The sequence below is a fragment of the Amphibalanus amphitrite genome, unplaced genomic scaffold, assembly GCF_019059575.1.
Source record: "Amphibalanus amphitrite isolate SeventyFive unplaced genomic scaffold, NRLGWU_Aamphi_draft 000254F_arrow, whole genome shotgun sequence".
Taxonomy (NCBI): domain Eukaryota; kingdom Metazoa; phylum Arthropoda; class Thecostraca; order Balanomorpha; family Balanidae; genus Amphibalanus; species Amphibalanus amphitrite.
Window position 1 is genome coordinate 438,498 of NW_024881749.1, and position 12,054 is coordinate 450,551.

Here is a 12,054-nt window from a genome sequence, read left to right on the forward strand (position 1 = left end):
GGAGTTGGGGCAAAGCCGAAATTCGAGATATTTCGAAAACCGTAAGACATGGATGTCACCTGTCAGTGATGCTCTGAAGCTTAAGTGACTACAATTATCGCATGTTTGTTACGAGTCGTCATCCGGAATACTTCGACTGTGAGGGCGCCAAGAGCGTTTTCAAGGTACGTTTCCCTTGTACTACATGCGCCTTTGAAGCTGCATTTTTTACTCATTATGCTACCGTTTGTCTGGCCAATTCGGTCAAGTAATCTTTAGCATGTCTTTGCATAAGTGTGCTGCCTATTTGAAATTTATACAGCACGTTGAAAAGTTATGGGCCTGCAAATGAAAGTATGGCTGGCTGGGGTAATGCCGAAAACGTGCGATTACGCACGTGTTAAAAGCACGCTACGTGGACTTTACTGCTGTAGAATAGCAACGCGTATTTTTAGTCACACAAATTACACTTTCAACCGACACAACGGCCTGTTACCTATAAGGAATGATTTACCTGGCATTTTCTTATTATATCACACAATTATAACTTCCAGTGTGCACCGCGTCCTCAAGCTCTTGAAACGTGTGTCAGATTTGATGAATTCTGGATAAAGTTTGAGATAAAATGGCAAAACATCAATGTCGGCATTCCCCGTAGATCATTTCTCCCATTTTCGGCTTTCCCCGCAGTCCGGGGCAACGCCGAAAAAGTCACTTCTTTGATATTTTTAGTTTGTGCGCTTAACGGTATGCGAATTCATCAAATGCGCCTGGTATGTTTGAAAGGCAAAAGACTGGCCTCTCGAATGACGCCAACAAGAATAGCGTATGTTGTCTACCTTGCGTGCTACGGGCGTCACAAAAAAAGTCTTCGGCGTTCCCCCAACTTCCCCTATATCCACCGTTCTATGTAATATGTCCGTTATCCTTCAGAAACGGGAGAACGCCACCTAATGCTCTACCACCACCGACTTCCACTGCATCATCCTATTAGTCGCTCCAGTGGGTGTCGCAGCCTTGCCCATATGATGGGCCCCACGTGACCTGGGACAGCTTCCCTAATGCACCAGGTGAATCTCTGGGCCAGTCGATTCCCATTCCCAGGCAACCCCCAATCGGGCCGTCTGGTCTCACGAGACACACGAGCTCGCGGTGGACCGACCAATCACTTCCATGTCTAGCCGACCTCACTGTCCCATTGGGGTCGCCAGCCGACCTCCTTTCCATGACACTCCGACCTCTGCGCCATTGCAATGCAATGCAATCAATGTCCCAATGCATTGGGACGTCAGCTGACTTCACAGTCCCATTGCCAGTTCACCTCCCGTCCCATGGCATCCCGACTTGCCTGTCCCATGCGACCCGACCTGCCCGTCCCATGACCCGTCCCCGCTCAGCGGGACACCAGTCGGCGTCACTGACAGTAATTGAGACGCCGCCTATAGCAGACAGAAGCGCCGCTCTGAGACCCAGCGAGGAATGCGGCTCCCAGCGGCGCGACGCTTCTGTGCGTTTTCAGGAGCCACGTGAAAGAAGACGGAATATTGTGACAGTCACTGTAATTTTTCATCAGGTGGTTGATGCATTTTCCGTGCTCCCGTTAGCTTCACTAAGGGCTAGATTTCACGGGACAATTTCTACCAGTCATTTGGCTACGTAGGTTGTGCCTCAAACTGCGTCGCACTATTTAGATTTACACACATCATAAGCACTTCTGAACGGATGAAAACATGCATGTTGGCCGTTGGGCCATGGCCCAACATGAGACGATTAAACCATTGTCTATCGACCAGGAACTGGTAGTTCGGTGACTCATCCAACCCACTCATCCATTGATTGGCGGCTCAAGGCGGCTTAGCGGCGATAAATCGCCCATCAGCGTCTAGCCACTCTATCCAGCCCGTCAGTGAGCGGCAGCATGCCGCCGGCGCACGGACTGGTCCGCCGGCGCACCAGTGACCGGCGTGGTCACCGGCAGCCGCTCGGAAGCCGCAGTCGGAGCCACCAGCTCCCCATGGGGTCCCCGAGCGCCCGACCGAAACGCACCCCGCCCGGGCGGAGCGCGCACCTGAGCGGCGACGGTGCTGCCGCCTGCCGGGCCGGCGCCACACCAGGTGCGTGCCGCGCAGAGTGCGACCGGTCGTGCCCCCGAGAGGACCTGCTGGCCGGTGCTCCGTACACCTGTGAGTTCGCAGCCCGATAGGACCGTGAATTCGGCTCCAGTGCCATAGACTGAGAGGAGCTCGCAGTTCCCCGGACAGAGGCCCGTGACACACGGACAGTCTCACGGCGACCTGCGACGGACATAGTCGGTCCTGACGATCGCCAGCGTCGCAGTCGACGATCGACTGGGCTGGAAGCGGTTAGCGGGTCGATAGGCCACCTGGCGCACCTGGCGGAGGCGCCCCGTCCCCCTCGTCACGAGCGCCACCCACTCGGCATATCGCCTGACTGCGGTAAACAGCCATCCCGCTCCATCGAGATCGACGCGACCTGACGACCGGCATCGCTGCGTTGTCATGGTTACCGTCTGAGCGGGGACGTCAACAAGCTCTGATCATTAGCTGCATCAACGGTGGTGTGTAGGAGACTCTGAGATGGAGCTGCGACGGATGGCGGCCGCGGTGGCGCTGCTGGGCCTGATCATAGGGACGGCAGGATCGAGGGTCACACTGGTGGACAACGGCTACTCCGGCGTCGTCATCGGCATCGACGAGCGCGTGGACGTGCTGCAGTGCGAGGAGCTGCTGCTGAACCTGCAGGTGAGGCCGGGGAAGATCCAGGGACAGTCCGGGGGACGCAGGAGTTATCGACACCGGTCCGGTTCGGGCCGACCGCGGGATCAGGGACGGCTCGGTTACCGGAGGTCACCGGCGAGGTCACAGCTCAGTTCCTGAGGTCGGCAGTCCGCCCCGAACACCGTGCATGCCTGCGGTCAATAGCGTGTGTCCGTCTGCACCAGTTACCCTCCGCGCTAACCTGACCGCCGTGTCGGTATGCGGCTGACCCTGCCCGCTGACCGGGTCACAGGTCATCCGTCCAAATCGACACCCTCGGTGGCTGCAGCTCCCAGAATTGGCCGCCGCGGTCGGCCGGCCTGCGTGCGGTCACCGGGGCCAGGGCGGCTCACACGCCGCCCGGCGCTGTCGCGGCGGCGCGCGCGGCTATTAGCGTGTTGGACGCGGCGGCCGGGCGCGGGCCGGCACCGCTGGGTCACTGGATAGCCGTGGGCCGCGGCTGCCGGTGGGTGTCTGACCGGCCGCTACCGGCTCATTACAGCCGACCCCTGACCCAGCCGGCCACCGCTGCAGCCCGGCGCGCCGTACTTCCCAGCTGGCAGCCGCAGCGGCCGGCGTAATGTGTGCCCCGCGCTGTTCCCGTCCCGACCCGAGCCAGGTCCGGCACCGTTCCCATCCGGCTACCTTGGCTACACCGTGAGACGACGACCTTACCGACTCAGCGAGTAATCCCTTACATGTTGGCGTTCCCCAATCCAGCGTTTGAAGCAACTACCGTCCAAAGAGCTAGTCAGAATTCCAAATATTATACCGAACGCTGCAGATCCCTCGTTAACACTTTCGATCAATAGAGGAGCGTCACACGCTAATTAAGCACCCCGTAAGCTGGCGATAACGCGCCCACTCCAGCCAGTTGGAAATGCGTGTCGTCAGGTCGCGACACGTGCCGCCCCGGATCAATTGTTCCACCACCGAGGGATCAATATCGCGGCCGTGGCCGGGGGCGGCTCATGGACGACCAGTCGGTGGACGGACACGTGACCCTCGTCATGACTCGGGCGTCCACCGCCATGCCGGTCCGTGAGTCGATACAGGTGACTGAATGTATAGGTATAGAGAGAGACCATCAGTGTTTATTGCTGCCGGTCCGTGCACCGATGCACTGCATGAGAAAAGGCCACACGGGCAGACCGATCCGAAGTCGTTATAATGACTTTTTTTTTTGCCATGATCCGCCGAAAGGGTTGCTTGTATGAAAACTTAATAAAATAATGATGGCAGATCCAGAGGCTTACTTGTTAGTAGCAATTAAAACTGCCCTCTGATTTCCTGGTAGCTGAGTCGCATTTTGCCCCCGTTACATTTAGCCATATTCTCTATCGGCTACGTCTTTGCTGGCTGCTGCCGCGCTCCCGCACGCCAGGCCGGTGCTAATGAGACCTGTGGCGTGTTCTGCGGCGCCGCATTCCGCAGATGAGGTGTCGGCCACGGCGCGCTCGTGACTTGTAGCGCAGCCTCGGCCCGAGATGATTAGCCGGCCGATACATCGACTGATAATCGGCCGATACATCAGCTGATATGATGCCGTGCTGCGCGCGTGCCGCCGATAAATGATGTGCAGATATCGGGAGTCGGAGCGGCGCTGCTCCCAGGCGATAGTACTCGGGCGGGACGGGGAATGCCGCCTGGGGAAGTCGCTGGCCCGCAGAGCCGAGTGGGGGCTGGGAGATGGGGTGTGATGACCGGTCATCTGATGGGTCCTACGGCTGTATGTAAATATCAGCACCGGGCAGAGGCGCTCTTCTGTGACGGCGCTGGATCACTGCACCGAGACGACTCGGCTCGACGCAGGCGGGCACGTGATGGATTTTCCATGTTTTTAATTGTCAGAATATTTGATATGCCTGCATATCGTAGATATTTCTATTAGATCACGCACCAATCTCTAAAAATTGATAACATTGTTTTTCTAAGTCACGATCTATTCGATTTTCGATACATGCGCAGTGCTGAGTGCTAGCGTGGATCATCATACATTATTTTCTATTCCAATTCCTAGAAAGAAGCAGCAAGAAGCAGAACAGCGTGGGGAAGCCACACAACTGATGTTCCTGGCTGCTTCCTTCCACAGGTACAAAGTGTGTCACCGTTAAATGATTCCACCCACACAGAGCTGGAAACCTCTACACCGGATCCATTTGGGATATGTGCGAGCGTCGTCTTCCAGTGCTCGTCCCGCTGTCAGTTTGGGGGCGGCGGCGGCGGCCGACCCGCCGACCTCCCGCCGCCGCAGCCCGAATCCAATTACGGCCCGTCGCGGTCCGGAAGCGGCCGCCGGATTCCGTTTGTGACAGGGGCGCCGCGGTTCCGGTGGCACGGCGCGGCACCTGCCCGACGCTCTCTCTATACAAACAGCCCCGGCGCCGGTCGGCTGGGTGAGGGCCGGCCGACAGCCGAGGGGAACCGGGTCACGGCGCGCCGACCCGGCCCACGCCCACCGCCAAATACGGTGCAGGACAGCGTTCAAACTGCTGCAATCATTTCTCAGCAACCCCCAGTCTAATTCGATCGTCTCACATGCCTATTCCTACGAGCCCCCGGGTCCCTCCGTTCGAGGGACGGCAGAAAAAGTCGTCTGCCGGACGCTGCCCCTGCAGCCCTGTCCGGAAATGAATCAGGGCGCAGCGGGCGCCCGGTGAGCGCCCGCTGCTGCGGTTCAGAGCGGGCGGATGATCGCGATCGCGGCGGGCGGCCCGGCGCAGTCGGCACTCCCACCGCGGGATCTGACCGTCTATCCAGCGGGATCTGACCGCTCCTACAGCGGGATCTGACCGTTTATCCAGCGCAGGATCTGACCGCTCGTCCAGCGGGATCTGACCGACCATCCAGCGGGATCTGACCATTCTGACCTCTATCCGACGGAATCTGACCTTCTATCCAGCGGGATCCTAGCATCCGTCCACTATGATATCCTGACCGTCTGTTCAGGGAGATCTGACACAGGCTACGACCGTCCATCCAATGTGAGAGTTCCACTGTCCTCCGCATAGACCGCAACCCATGACGCCGTTCCGTCGGCCGCTCTTTCGCCTGCCACCTCCCTGACAGCCATCGGCATCAGCGGGTCCGTCACGCGTCACTGTGTTACACGCCTGGTCGGTCAGACGCGCCGGTGGGTGACGGCAGTCCTCCCGGCCGACCCCCGCGGCCCCAGCGGAGCCAGTTACCGCGGTGGGTGACCGCAGCCCGCCCCTCCGACCCCCGCGGCCCCAGTCCGCCCTACCGACCCCCGCGGCCCCAGGGGAGCCAGTTACCGGTGGATGACCGCAGATCGCTCTGCTCAGGGGATCCGGCGGCCAGTTACCGATGCCAGCGGGGGACGGCGTTCCACCCTCCCCGGGCGCACCGGTCAGATGGGAGCCGATACGGCGGCGCGGCGCCGCCCCCAGAGCAGTGGCAGCATTCCTGTGACGTCACAGAGTGACAGCTGAGCACACTCTATCCTCTGACGTCATCAGGGTCGCAGTTGAACGTACTGCGACAGAGCGCGGCGAGATAGGTCCTCCGCGCGCGCCCTAAACAGTGAGTAAACCAGATAAGACGGCTGGCAATCAGCCTGAAGTACCCTCATATGTTGCGGGCTTGTTTTGCAAGCGATGCTCCTCGTCATGCAGTCCAGATGGTGTTGTTTGCCATCTTTTCGAAATGGCATTCAGTGTTGCAGATTTGGGCGCCCAGTGCATTAGTCACAGCACTCTGAGTAGGTAGAGCACTGAGAAATAAGACGCGCACGCGACTAACGCGGGCTACATTTTGCCAGCCATCAGCATAAGTACGAAATTCCCGATCTAAACATCTTCCTAGCAGTCTTTCTGAGCCCCCTGTCCCCTGCTTCCATGTCTGTCCCGATTTCACGGAGCTGCTGTGTCCCATACCGAGCCGGACCGGGGCCGGGGCCGGGTCAGCGTGCCCGCCGGGCCGTGGCGACTTCCGGCGGGCTCGGGCGGGGCCGGGCGGGGCCGGGGGACACGCCCTGTGGCTCGGCCGGCCGGACGTCCGACCTGCACGGCCGGCCGGGCGGCGCGGCGAGGGAGCGGGACTGGGAGCACGGCTCGCTGGCTGTGCACAGAGGGCCTGCGTCTGCCCCGCGTCATCACCGGAACGGAGAGAGGGCAGCATGACAGCGGTGAGCGGAAACCAGCACTGTGAGCGGGTACCAACTCCAAACAGTCCCAGTATCTCCACCGCCAGCAGGGTTTACCGTGGAGCTCCTGGTGGCTAAGCGGTGCGCTCTGAGCCGCCGACCGTCAGATGGCTGCGATGACGGCTGTGCCCGCGGGCGGCCGCGGCTGTCGGCGGGGAGGCTCTCCGCTGTCGTCACTCAGACGGCCCTCCACTCACCGCTGCAGCCTATCTGGGCACGCATCGCACCATTAGGCGGCCAATTAAACTGCGGGCGGCCGGCGCGGCGGCGGCCGTGCACCGCCCGTGGGCCGTGATGCCCGCGCAGTGGCCACTCACGGCCCCGTACCAAGGCCCTGACTGGCCCCCAGTCCGCCCCGGGGCAGCCCTCAGTCTGGCCAGGTGCCGCGCCGGCCCCAGACGGTCGGCACGGAGCAGCACGGACCACGTGGCACGCGCCACGTGCCGCCGGCGTACACACGGACCGGCTGTGGCCCCGTCGCACCTGTGATTACAGAGGGGGACGGCCGGCAGGACGGGCAGACGAGCACTAACTACACACGGCACCGGCTGACGCCGACGCCAGATCAATAGCCAATGCTAGGTATAAGTGGCCTTTAACTGCGCATTTTTTTTCTTCAATTTTAGGGGTTATTGCTGATCAATGTTTGATTGGTGTTTTGGCTTGATAGACGGTATAGATAGGTACGCAGTACAAGATCCCACTGTCTCAGTGGATCGCAACGAAACGACACCGTTTAAAGGTAGTGTGCCACCTTTGAAAGATTTCCCATTTTATTTTTCCTAGGATAAGAAGCTTCTGTTTTTACCTAATATCGCAAAAAAATCAAAAATGGGCCTGGAATAGTGCCTTTTTCGCCTAAAAGTTTTTCGGTTTTTAGATATGTATAACAACTGTAGTGGGCTCACCTGCAAACAGGCGTCGGGCAACAATCGCGAATGCGGCGCACTTGTGACAATAAGCAAAGGTCATTATAGTGTTACGACCATACGACGTACGGGAATGAGTTATCAGCTGTCTAATCGTAGACAACACAATGTCGAGCCTTAAACTGTAAGCCCGTATTGTATTGTTTCTTTTATTTGGCTGTCGAACATTATTTATGGTTTGAAATATGATTTTATGTAAAATAATTGATATGAAAAAGCCGTCTTATAAGTTATGACCCCATCTCACCACACGCAAGTGGCAGAAATGACAATGATCAGCTGACGCATTTTTCTTGGCCGAAGTCAGAGCGCGCGGCCCGACGCACCACGCGTATTTGGAAATTCCGACCTCGACGAGCATCAGAAGCCACCTAACAGGCGTGTTCGAAACCGCAGGAGATGATGATGAACGGGTTTATCGAAACTTGATTGGATGAGCATATCGGTAATAGCGATTTCAGTGTGTGCATTTATTGTTCATAGTGGTGTGAAATGTGGTTGGGGTACGACCGACAACCCGTCGGGGCGAATTTCGCACTGGGGTACGCAAAATTTGAAGAATTTAAGACGTTTCCATGAGTTTTGAAGGTATGGATAAGTTCTAAAAATCCGGTTCTCCTTATCTGGGCCATTAACTCCATACGGTCCAAGAAAGCTGGCACACTACCTTTAAAAGATGGTATATGTAGATAGGCATTACCCGGCATTACCCACTGAAATAATTATTACAAAAAAAATTGTGCTGTGTCTACCATCTGCATTAACGTTTCAGTTAGATACAATGCCCAAATAACGTAAAACTCACGCAATGCAGACCCTGCCGTGACTGAAGGGGCTGTCGTATCGCACTCTATCCGTGACGGCAGACGGGGCTGTCGTATTACCCTTTCCGTGACGGATTGCACGCGGTACGGCGAAGAACCGCAAGCGCCGCGGACGTTACCGCTAAACGGACGGAATCGGCTTCAGGAGAAGTCTGAGCCCGCACTAAGCGCCCCGCAGGTATCATATAAGACAAAGCACACAGCGGTTCATTCTCGGCCCCCGGCTAAGCGGACGGGTGCACGCCACGGCGGCCGGCGCGGCAGAGCGCTCCCCCGGTCACGACAAGAGCCGCTCGCTAAATCCCGCCACAGATCACACTCAAGGCTACCCCGGAACCGCGCGGCGCCGGATCACGACCGGAGCTGTTCTGAGTGCTCCGTACTCTAGTTGAGAGTGGGGCCGACCCCGCCCGAGCCGCCGCGCCGCCGCCGCCGCTGCCCACATCCTGGTTTGGCCGCGAGCGTACTCCGAACCGCTGAGCGCGCGCAAATCGTGCAAACCACGCCGACCTTGCCGCTCTGATACCAATTGCGATCGCATCGTAAATTAGTGTGATGTATTGTGCTCATTACGGCGACTGCCCGCCGCGATTGAGATGCTATCGCGCGGCGCCGGCCCGGTTTTTGCGTCCGTTGCAGCCGGGCGCCATGCGGCGGAGACGCCGGATCGCTGATGAATGGCCAGAGCCGAGAGACGGCCGGGATGGGCCGGGTCGGCGGGGACGGACGCGTGGGCTCGCAGCGGAGTCCAACAGGGGCTCAGTGCGCCTCCTATACGTCCGAGTCCAGTGTCGGGGCCGGGTCGGTAGTCGCAGGACAAAGAGGCTCGTGAGCGCGAGATCCGCTGCTGCAGGTGCGCGAAGCAGGTCGGTCGGAGCTCAGTCATGCAGTGGTCAGGTGCCGTGGTGGGGATGCCGTGACTTTCTTTCATGCATTCGTAATGCCGTCTACCAGTGGCCATCGCGTGTCGCAACTGGAGCATGAGCGTGCTATTTTTGTGGTGCCGTTTTATCTGCTTCGCTGACACTAACCATCAAAACATTCCTAGACAACGTCGCTTAGCTATGAGCGGTGACTCAAGCGGTCGGTCTTATAGGTAGTTGCTCGAGATGGGGGTGTTCAGACTCATTCGCCGGCAGCTTAGTTAACTTCTCTTTGTTGTTGCACCCCAAAGGTCAAACGTCGTCCCGCTCGGTGCCATTACGGACCGTTTTCCCGTGTAAGTGGTCGGCATGGCCGGCTCCTGGGGCGCGGCTGGCGGCGATGTGGGACCATCTCGCCCGAACCCCACCGTCCGCGGGCGCCGCCCGGAGGCGCCGGATGGGCGCCGCGGCAGCCGGGCACCGACAATCACCGTCCCTCCCCGCCGGCGGACCGGGGTGAGCAGCAGCTGCCAGTCAGTAGCCCCGGAGTTTGGACCTGCACACTGCAGCGGGATCCTCCCCCGGCGCTCAGACAGTCCCAGGCTGCCGTGTCCTCCTCCCCACCGCCACAGCGCCGTTCATCATCTGCCGGTCGGCGGGGGCGGCCGACGATTAACTGCCCTCCTCCACTCGCCGTCATTACCAATCCTAGCAACAGCGGTGGCGGCGGCGCAGGCGGGCATGATGAACGCTGACCATTTCAGTCGAGATGTCTGGGTCGGCGACCTGTGAGACACGAATCTCCCATCGGTGCTGCTGCAGTTTGTCTCCGCTCCGTGAACACGCGTTACAGTGATCCGATCACTGACAGCACCCTCCGCCCACAATCGTTATCCTCTCCACACACGCGGGTCCTCGATCACGTGGTCCCTGCCGCTCTCACCGCCGACTCGCGTGTACGCACCCTTTCTCCAATCGCTTTCCCCACCGATTATCCCGTCCATGACTCTCTTCTTCCGGCGGTGCGCAGCCACCGTGCCCTTCCGGGACTACCGGCCCGTGGTCCGTGGTCCGTGGTCCGTGGTCCTTCCCGCGCCGGATGGAGTCCCTAACGCGGCGTCCCGTTCAGTGATTTACCCCTACAGTCAGCCGCGGGCAGCGATGGAGCAAGGGCCGGAATCTACGGAGAGGAAGTGGTTCACGCCCTTCCGGACCGGTTCCGGGGAGGGTCCCGACTCCGGAGTGAAGCGTCCGCTCGTGATGGACACGGTGACCGAGCGCGACACGGTCTGAATCCCGGGCGTGTGTCCGCCGAGCCCCCGACGTGTGTCCGCCGAGCCCTCGGCTTGTGTCTCCCCCGTGTCCGGGCTTTGTCCGCTGAATGTCTGCCGCATGTCCGCTGGATGCCCGATGGAGTGTCCGCTGAATGTCCGCTGGATGTACACTGGATATCCGGCGTGTGTCTACTCTGGCGATGTGGCGATGTTCTGTGCGTCGGACTCTGTGTCCGGTGCACAGACCGCCGCGCCGTCCGCAGTTCGCAAGAAGCCGTGCTCCACAGCTGTCTCCCAATAGGATTCAATGAAAGCCGAGTGGCGTGTGCAGTGTGCACCGAATGCAACAATCAGAGGACAGACCTTGGACAGTCATCTGCGGCGCCAGAGCCGGCCAGCGGACAGCCGCGCCAGTTCTGCGGACAGTCAGCGAGTCACTGAGGTCGCGGACCACACCGCCCCGGCGTGACATGTCATCCCTGAGCAGAGCAGAACCGGGCGGCACCGGGGACCGTCTGTGGGCAGCGGACGGGTGGGAGGGCCGGTCCCCGCTCAGGCCTCCGGCGCACAATCGGCCTCTGATGACCGCTGCCTAATGAGCTCACCGCCCCGGGCATTAGCATCACAATGCGCCGCCCGGCCGCCACCTAAAGACCGGCGCGCTGACTCTCAGACTCCGGCCGGCTGATAAACGAGCGCGCAAGTGGCGCAAAAGCCGGCAGAATGAGAGCGGCTAATAACAGTTCCAGCGCTGACAAATAGGATTTGTCGGGAGACACGGCCGCGCCGAACAATGACCGTATCTATCAGTGTTCCTCGCCTTGGCCCGGCGTCCGTCTCCGTGGGCCCGAGCACCTCCCCCCGGCGCCGCTGCCGCCCGGCTAATGAACGCCCAAATTATGGATTTAATTGCTGCTATTTTAGTGCGCGATGTGTGGAATATGCGTGGCGCCGCTCCCACACTCTGACAGTGCCCTCCCGTGACGGGACATTCCTGGAGGAGAGGAGTTCGTACCGCCGCGGGCAGCGCTGGGCAGCAGGATCCAGAAAACGGAGACCGCGACTGGTGCCACGTGACTCAGCAGAGTGGCACGGCTTCGGTGTGAACAACCACCTGTTCTTAATTCTTATATCCCAGATAGGCGGCCTGCACGGTGCACAATCTATCAGTGGACGTATTTCAGTGCGTTCTAGCCACTCAATGTTTCACAGGTTTGTTCAAGATAAGCACAAAGTGTAGGTC

The 12,054-nt window shown here is 59.3% G+C and overlaps 1 protein-coding gene across 1 annotated transcript in view; it reads left to right on the forward strand.

Annotated features, from left to right (window-relative positions):
- The first annotated feature begins 2,095 nt into the window (after window positions 1-2,095).
- The window catches only part of LOC122386510 (calcium-activated chloride channel regulator 4A-like), a 36,004-nt gene continuing 26,045 nt past the window's right edge, over window positions 2,096-12,054 (forward strand). The window contains exon 1 of the mRNA XM_043375781.1: window positions 2,096-2,741. Within this exon, the coding sequence (XP_043231716.1) occupies window positions 2,577-2,741 (165 nt within the window). The 5' untranslated portion in view covers window positions 2,096-2,576. The remainder of the gene's footprint in view (window positions 2,742-12,054) is intronic.